This window comes from Scatophagus argus, chromosome 8 (assembly GCF_020382885.2).
Source record: "Scatophagus argus isolate fScaArg1 chromosome 8, fScaArg1.pri, whole genome shotgun sequence".
Lineage (NCBI taxonomy): Eukaryota > Metazoa > Chordata > Actinopteri > Scatophagidae > Scatophagus > Scatophagus argus.
Genome location: NC_058500.1, coordinates 3,180,617 through 3,190,119, shown reverse-complemented (window position 1 = coordinate 3,190,119; position 9,503 = coordinate 3,180,617). Strand labels below are relative to the sequence as shown.

Below are 9,503 nucleotides of genomic sequence, written 5' to 3'. Positions count from 1 at the left end.
GGTCACACACTGATGTTGGACCAAAAGGCCTGGCTCACAATCTCCGTTCCAGTTCATCCCAAAGGTGTTGGATGGGGTTGAGGTCAGGGCTCTGTGTGGGCCAGTCAAGTTCTTCCACACCAAACTCATCCAACCATGTCTTTATGGAGCTTTGCTTTGTGCACTGGGGCACAGTCATGCTGGAAGTCAGGGGCCGAGCCCAAACCCTGAGGAACAGGCCCATACTGGATACTTTTGTCTATATAGCATGAGAGGCCATTTCACTGTGCAAATTTCTGTAACTGGGTCTTAAGCAGCACTAATAATAATAATAATAATGTGCACATCACACGGGGTAAAAACCACAGATCCTTCAGCTGCTGGATTTGAAAGCTGGTGTGTGTTTCCTCTCACTGAGATGGTTCAAAACAGGCGTCACACTGGGAAGAGGTGCAGCCTGTGGCAGCAGTGTCATCACACATGTGACTGATGGAAGTTCCTGTGATATTAAAGAATCCACAGTGTGTGTGTTTGCACAGCGGCTCAGTCTGCAGCCGTAACAACATCTACCTTTCATCAGAGTTTCGCCTCAGCTTTCATATTTCAGCTTTTTCACTGCTAATGGCGGCAGAATGTTTGCAGCAGCTCAGGTCCAGAATAAACAGTGGTACGTTCACTCTCATTAACTTCTTACATTAAAAACAAAAACATGATTATATGATGTGATGCAGCACTGTGGTACTGATCTACGTTGTGCCGTCCTACACAAAGCAGGTAAAATCAGCTCCACGTTGACAAACTAGAACATTAAAATGCTCTTACATCCTCTACTGATTCAAACAAGATAACATATTGTATAATAATATGACACTTAAAAAGGAGCCAATGTGAAAAACAAAGGCCTTCACCACTGATACTCTAAGTACATTTTCTGCCCCAATACACCTCTTCCCTCTACTTGTGATGGAGTATTTTTCAGCCATTTACTGTAAAGGTAAAGGATCTGAGTACCACCTTCAGTGGTGAGAATAAAAACGCATCTCACTTCATCCACCAGCGCAGCTTCTCACAAGCCAACATCATGATCAAACCTTCCTATAAAAGCCCACAGACTCGATGTGCTCCAACTGCTCTGCACCATCACCACCATCAGGCCCAGCTCCCATGGCCTTTTGTGTGTGTGTCCATATCTGTGACACACCTCCTGGATTACAGCCGTGTGAAAAAGGCAGACTCCAATGGCGATGAAGCTGCTGTGATCCGGCGGAGCTGAAGCTGCCGCACAACCGCCGAACAGAAAGCAGAAGGAAGCAGCTGCCGCACGTCTTCCTTTTTTCCCCCCAACTGAACACTCAAACAAGAAAAAAGTGTGAACTCACCGAATGGAAGTTCCATATTTGAACTGACTTGTGTGTTTACATTGACCATGTCGTCCTCTGCTTCCTCTTAAGCATGTGTTTTTAAATCCACTTTTTCCTCCCTCACCATAAGGTTTAAAACGTGGAAGTTCGGCACAAGGTGCTGCACTGTGAGAAGGGTGTTGTTGGTGCAAGGTAAGGCCGGTGTTGCCGCTGTTATCTTATTGATTTTCCTAATCTGGGCAAATGTGGGTGGGGAGGTTAAACAGTAACCAGGCTCGTATGGACACCAATCTATATAGCAGCTGTAACTAAGGCAACATGATGATAGAAACTCAAATAGACATAAAGTTATCATGTGCTTTTCCCTCTTTCTCATCACCCAACAGCCATTTCTCCAGGTAGAGATTAGCTGTGAATAAGAAACTGAGTTTATACAAGAAGGAGAGAGAAAGCCAGAGGGTGGGGAGTGACATAAAACACAGAGAGGAGTGGAGAATGTACTGAGGGTGGCAGCGAACAAACCGACTGTGGTGGGTGACGTCATACGGTTTTGTTTTGTCTGAGTGAGAAAAGTCATTTACTGCTCAGCTGTCTGATGTACAGGTGAGCCTCAGTCACCTGAAATCTAATTTTAATACCTTGTTTCCACGCTGTCCTGGCAGAGACGGAAACCTCACAGCTTTTTGACTTCATGAAGGCGCTTTTGCACAATGCAGCTTAAACGGAAAAATGCCAGCAAAGTTATGATGGAGTTTAACACAATTTACATTTGTACTGACCCTTTATGTACCTCAGTCATTGTTCAGTGCTGTTAGTGTGGGCTTACTGCTGGTTTGGTTAACCACTGACTTCATGTTTAAAAACACAACTTGTCCCTTTGTCCCTTCAGTTTTTAAACGAATAAAACAGCATGCTTTAAGGATGCTGGCAGGCAATTCTGCGATTCTGTTGTTTGTTATGGCTGCATCCCAGTTTCCAGTGTTTATGCTAAGCTAAGCTACACTACATAGACAAAAGTATTGGGACATGCCTCTTTATTATTGAATTCAACACTCCAAAGTGTAGTGGAAGCTGTTACAGCTGCAAAGCTGTAAGGTTGTTAAGGTCTCTGTTGGCGCAATGGTCAGGTGTCCCAATACTTTTGTCATACAGCGTACCTGTCATCTGGCTGTAGCTTCATATTTACCATATTTTTGTGATTTTGTGTAAAGTGTTGAAAATTGCAGATGTAGTCATTTTTAAGCAGAACTTTTCTCTCACGCTGACAATAAATTCCAGCTGCTGTTCATCTCCGGATAAACAGGTGCCAATTAAACGGCTGTTAAAGTCACCAAAGTGCTGAGAAAAGCTGATCGTTACACATGTGAGGAACTTCATTTGTTAGCTGGCTTCCATATCAAATATTTTACATGTTTTCTTGTGGCCGTAGTGGGAGATTGTGTGTGTGTGTGTGTGTGTGTGTTTTCCTGAATTTGTTGAACGGCCCAGCTGATTTCCTCGTATTTTAGACCATAAAAGCTGCATTAGTCTCCTGTTTTATGGCAGAGAAAGTCTCTGAGGGCTGAATGGTGAGATGTAATGAGGTGAAATGCAGGACAGAAAATTTCCTGCAGCAGGAGTGAATAAACACAAGTAGCCAAGTGAACATATGTTTATTTATAGGGATGTACAGCATCATCAGTTATTCATAACTTTAACTTTTAACACATTCAACTTTACTGCAGATGCAGTTTTTCCATACTGAACAAAGAAAAAAATACTCACTCGGGAGAGAAAGAGCATCAGTAACACATCGGATGTTACAGTAAGTATAATCTGTAGAACAAAAGTGCTTTGTTTTTGATCAGTGCCTCCCAAAAGTCACTTAAGCCAACTAATTTGACAACAACAGTGCAAAAACTCTCAGGAGGTGTTAAAAAAAAAAACTCGGGCAACTAAAGATCCGACGGAAGAAAATAACTTCTTTTGCTTTTGTTTCTTTGTGACGTGTGGATGAGAAGCAGTCGTGAAAATAAAAACAAAACAAAAACATTCATACCACGACATCAGCTCACCTGTGTGTGAAGTCATCAATAAAGATTTATTTGGAACATAGTGGTAACTGGGCAGCTGCGTCTTTTTATGCTTGTTTTAACTAAAGCATTAAAGCACTGAAAATGCTGTGTTGTGTTAATATCTTGAAAGTCTCTTGGGTTTTGTGTTTGGTGAGCACTGGTTTCTCCAGCAGGAGGCGCCGTAGCTTGAAGGACAGACAGAACAAGGCTTCCCTGTCCTGTAGGGGGCCTCTCCAACCCAATTTCCTCTGTAAAACAAATAAACATCATGTAAGATATGAGACATTGTCATGCTTTTATTTAATACACTCAGGACCAAGTCAGCCATTTCCTACTGCAGATCTTCAAAAGGGTCACAAATATATAATTTTATTTTTAAAAACAAACCACATGCACTGTAGTTTTACTCAAACAGGAGCAAATAGTGCATTTGCCGGGGACTATTTTCAGCCGTGGATGAATCCACAGTGTGCTTCAGTCAGTATTTACAGCAGCAGAATGCTGCATGTGGGACTAAATTACAGTGTGTGTCCATGGCAGTGAAGAAAAATATAATTATATTAATATTTTAAAAAATGTATAAAATAAGACTTGGTTTTAAAATCCTTTTAAAAATTGTGTTGCATTTCTTGAGGAAAATGTCTTTTTATCAGAGCAGCAAAATATCAGCACCTCCTTGTTGTGATAAACTGAACCCTGCATGGCTGGATTCTCAGCTGGGGATATTAAGCAGTTGCCCAGGGGCCCCAGATCCAGAGGGGCCCCAAAAACCCCCAGGTTCACACTCTGTCTGCTGGTTTGGTAATTTGACAGCCGGTTTGTTTGACTGGCATTTTTAATTTCTACGTCTTTTGGAAAAACACGCTCATTCATCCTGAGAAGATCAGTGCCTGTCCTCTATGACGCCACAGCCCGCAGCTGGTTAGCTTAGCTTCTCAGCAGGTGGTGGTACATGTGACGAGGTTAGCCGTTTGAGTTTTTCTTACTTTATAGAGTAGTTGCAGACCAGCAAGCTGGCCTCCCTCCAGGTGCTGCCAAACACATTCATGTTGGAGCACTTCCTGACTGCACATCCCAACCTGTTGGTGCTCGCCCACACCATCTGAGAGGGAACACACAACACTGTTTCATTATTTCCATTCATTTACACCACGCGCACAGTATTTCCACATAAAAAAGTAGATGGATGGAGTGTGCACACGCGTCATTGGGGTGGAGTTCAGGTGTCACAGCCTGCCCAGGTTTAAATGAATCCCAAACTCATGTCTGTTCTGTCTGTTATGTACACTGACATAAGCTAGCAGCTTGTCCATTTTAATGAGGAAAATGAAAATGACTGGTATCCTTTAACCCTTCCTCCTTTCTGCTCCCTCCCCCACCCTAATAACTTTCACACAATCTCTTAATAAAATAACAAAACGATGACATCATCACGTGAGTTTTTTCCTCTCAAAACTGTCTCATTTTTCTAATATGTTTTTGGGAAACAAACACTGATGATCTTTAGCATTCAGTTCAGTGCAGACTTTTTCCATATTTATACACGTTTAATTTTAAGGAGAGATGGTTTATTAACTCCTTCCTGTACCTGTGTGTAGTGAGAGCACACAGATCCACTGCATCTGTTCGGGTAGGAGAAATGGTGCCTCTCGTCATACCAGGACCTGACCAGATCCGTGATGGACTGGTACCTGTCTCACCCAACACACATTCATTCATCCACACGGTACAAAAAAAGCTCCATTTGTGTTGTTTTTCATCTTTTTAAGACCATAGTGCATAAACCGAGAGCTGATTCTTCATAAAGAGCTGCGTGCTACCTTCCCGAAGTGACTGACAGGTTCTGGCCCATGTATTTCATGGCCTGTGTTGGACCGTGATCCCAAACGCACCGCGAAGCCCAAGAGTCAGCCGACTTAGCAAGTCCCTCATCCCAGAGCTGCAGAGCCATGAAAGAGAGAGAGAATCCACTCCGTTCAGTGAGAAAACGACAAAAACATTCACAAAACAAAAGCAAAAATCAGTTGGTATAGTCCCTTTGTCCACCAAAGGGACTACATCAGGAAGGAAAGGAACAGTTTAGGTCTTATGTATTGTTCTGTCTGTGTTTTTGTGTGCTCAGTGTACTTGGTTACTGTTGGCGCTGTGTTTTGCGAGTTTTATGTATTTCACAGGCACATCAAGTGGATGGATGTAAATGCTGTTTATGTTTATGCTACATACTTGTCCCTGTACAAACAAAAATGAAATCAATAAATCAAATTAAAGAAACAAAAATCCATGAATGTGTTCTAGTGTGTGTTCTGCTCGTATCATTTAATATTTGACAGTAAATCTAAACGACCATGCGTCCCCGGTCTGATTCAGCGCCTCACTGTGTTCCCTCACCATGAACTCCATATTAGCTGCAGGAGGGAAGACCTGAGAGCGGGCTCGGTTGTGGTAGTCCAGCAGGGCATTGATCTCCCTGGATGAAATGGCTCTCTTACGTCTGCTGAGCTGAGCGCCCACAGCTCCAGGCAGCACCCTGAAGTCTGTCTCAGCTCCAGTCCGGGTGGTGCTGAGCAGCTCTGTGGAGCCCGACAGCACAGCAGCTGCAGCTCCCGTCGGAGGAGTCGTCCACAGGGTGGCAGCCAGCAGGAGCTGAACACAAGCAGCACCCATCGGAGCCCTATGGAGGAGGAGGAGGAGGAGGAGGAGACTGCAGCTGCACCACCACCCTGCACCACCCTAAAGAGGAGACGACGTTGCAGTAAAGTACAAGCACCTTGAAACTGCTCTTGAGTACAGTACTTGAATAAATGGATTTAGTCACTTTCTACTGTGTCACAACCATCATAAATAGGAAATATGGATCCTGTGTGGCTATAATATAAATAACATCTGTTTCTGTGAGGACTAAGAAGGTGTGTTTCCTGAGTTTTGTGAAACTGCCTGTTAGACCTGACTGAGGGATTATCACTGTAACCACCTCCAGACTCACCGTCCTCTCTGAAGGACAGGGACCACCCAGTCCTCTGCCCCCTCCAGACACATGGAATGTACCAACAAATGAAAAAGCACAGTTTAAAGTACATCTAAGTCAATTCATCTCTCTTATTTCAGCTCCACCGTCTGACTGTTCAGCTGCTAAATGCTGTACTGTGTTCCCCAGCTGTGCTCTCAATGCGCCTGTCTGCCATTTGCTGCTGGACAGGTTGTGTTCAGTAAATCTGCAGCCCATGAAACCAAAACGATGAGCTGAAAGACCTAAAAAGCTCCGTAAAGTTGTGGGAGGCTGCAGAGTCCTGAACCTCAGTTTTCTGTCAGCACCACATCCAAAATCGTTAGAGAAAATGTACATAAAATTACTGAATTAAGAACAAAATAATTCTTTAGAGCATCAGTTTAGCTTTTCAGAGATTCATGCATGATGTGAGATGCCCACTTCATCTGACTGATCACAAACGTGTGATCAGATATTACGACGTTACACGTTACACTGATGTGTTGAAGTGGAGCTTTCAGTAACTTGTTCATTGTCCGCAGCTTTCATTACAAACAGTGAAAATAAACTAATTTTCTAAGCAAATATTCATTTGAGTATCTGCTGCTCCAAAACATCAGCACACATTTAAAAGGAAACACAGATTTAACATGCAGTGACAGTCTCCTGACAAACACTCAACATGTGCGATCAGTCAGTCAGTAATAATGTGTTAAACCTCTCTAAAAAGCAGCCTGTAACAGATCATCAGCAGGGAACATAAAAGGAAAAAGCTGCGTCTCGTACCTTCATCAGTGGATCCTTTCACAGAGCAGAGACTCTCACCTCAAGCCGAGCCTCCGCAAACAAGCCCGTTTGTCATGTGTGGCAGAGAGTTTTCACTGGGGTTTCACAGGCTCTTCTTCCTCTTCTTCCTCCTCTTCTTCACGAGCTCAGGAAAATTCCTTTCAGAACAGAAATCACAATCACGAGCTTTCACTGGCCACAGAAGCCGTTTAAAGGTTCGGCAGCATGTCTGAGTTCTAAGTTATCAAAATTAGATCTATCATTTATGCCAACTTTATAAACACACAATACGTTTTCACAGCACAAGGCAACATGTTTAATCTACCTGTATAAACGTTTTAATTGTTTTTCCAATTTTATAATGAGTAGTGAATTGAAGGGTGCTGCTGTTGGTGTCTGGGGGGACCACAGGAGACTCCACCAGGAGACTGCAGCAACTCCACCTGCAGCCACTGGCCACAACTGCAGAACATGCAGTGAAAGTTAAGACACGAGATCAGATGGACTCTGGTTCCACTTGAAGTTATTGTTGTGATTACAAATTATAATTCATTCAACTGATGCTAAATTATATGTTCCTAATGAATCCTAATGAATAGCAAACAACTCATGACGATAACTGAACGCATTCAAAGAGCCCGAGTTACAGGCCTTGTGGCTCTTCTTTGGTTTTTGTTTTGTGTTCGGAGGGTCTCTGTGTGCCACCTGATCACTCAGGTAAACTCTCTGAAGTGGACCCTTCAGCGGAGTGCTGCCAGACTTTGTGACTGCTTGTCTGAAATGCACAGACGGCTCCATCAAAGAGGAGGTGAGGCCCTCTGGCACGCGGAAGGTCGACAACACTTCAGGTTCTCGAGGTCACGTCTTGCTGTTGGCCTTTGAGCTTGACCGATTTGCTTTTCCACTCGCCTGAAGGGCAGCCGTGCTGTGTGAAAGAGGCCACCCGGTGGTCAGAATACATGTTGGCGGCTTACATTTCTGTAGACCAGAGGTTAGGCAGATGCTAATCGATCGAGTCAATGTGAGGATACTTCATACTACAAAAATAAAAAGTCTGATGTGCTGGTGGTGCTAAGAAGAAGAAGAAGAATCAGCTTTATTGACAGTATATATATTTTTACATACACACACTGAATTCGTCTTCTGCATTTGACCCATCCTTAGTTGAACACACACATGCAACACCCAGCAAATTACATGCAGTGAAACACACACAGGAGCAGTGGGCAGCCATGTCAGACGCCTGGGGAGCAAATTGGGGGTTAAGTGCCTTGCTCAATGGCATATCAGCCGGCTAATGGAGAAGGGGAGCAATTGTTGCATTAATCACTCCACCACACCCAAATTTTTCCTGCCCATCCGGTGGGGGAATCCAACCGGTGACCCTCCGATCACAAGCCGCTTCTCCAACCTCTAGGGAAAGATACATCCTCTTTGCACCTGCGCCAGTTTTCACGAAAATTCAGCCATGCGACAGCCGTCTGAACTGTTTGGCCATTGGACCCTGTGGTTCAGAGGAAATGCAATCACAAGGTGCTAAAATCATTACTGAAACGTATTTGTGTCAATGCTGGAATGACTGACAGAATTCACAGCTTTACTTTCCTTTTCATACATGATTTCATTTCCTATTGAAAATAGCAAAACACTAACTCGTCTCCAGGTGGTGTATCAGTGGATATTTCTGCAGGAATGAGTCAGGAAACCTGAGCAGTCAACCTTCTGCAGGACTCTGAAATGGGTCAGCTGTCTGAGAGGGGGCTGGACCAGACCAGGCGGTTTTCCCAGAGACCCCACGTTACCTCCTGCAGCGTGACGTCATCTGTCGGGTTTGAGACGCTGCAGGGCGTCTGCACACAAAAGCCCACTGTGACCTTGTTGTGTCTGAAGGGTGGAGGGGATTGTGGAGCCCTCGTGTTTTTATCCAGGACGTAACAAAGCTTGCACCTGCCGTATTTAAGGTGGAGCTGGTGTCTCTCACAGGGTAACATTAAGTAATTCTTGTACATGAAGCAGACTCACACTCTAATCGATATCTTTACATTAACAAGGCATCAAATGACTGTGTGACTGTAGGAGTGGCTCCTAATGATGAAACCACAGAGGCTTCAGACAACCTTTCAGCTTTATGGTTTTCCAGGTTTGTAATGAGGATTTGTGTGTTTCCACAGAACGTGTCAAAATGAATCAATTTAACTGCACTTCTTCATTGTTTAACTCTGCATAGATAAACTACAGGTCGCTTTTGCAGCAGTCAAATGTATAAACCATTTAGCCACTGAGGGAAAACTAAAAACACCACGAGAAGCATTGTTTCTCTGCAGCTTCTCCTCCTGA

General features: G+C 43.8%; 1 protein-coding gene across 1 annotated transcript; it reads right to left on the bottom strand.

The window, feature by feature from the left end:
• Nucleotides 1-3,278: 3,278 nt before the first annotated feature.
• r3hdml (R3H domain containing-like) lies at nt 3,279-9,157 on the bottom strand. The gene is made up of 6 exons (XM_046398120.1): nt 8,969-9,157; nt 5,783-6,124; nt 5,215-5,333; nt 4,983-5,085; nt 4,381-4,496; nt 3,279-3,642 (listed from the first exon to the last, which is right to left on the bottom strand). The coding sequence occupies exons 1-6, from the start codon at nt 9,155-9,157 to the stop codon at nt 3,510-3,512; spliced, it is 1,002 nt and encodes a 333-aa protein (XP_046254076.1). The 3' UTR covers nt 3,279-3,509.
• Nucleotides 9,158-9,503: the final 346 nt, after the last annotated feature.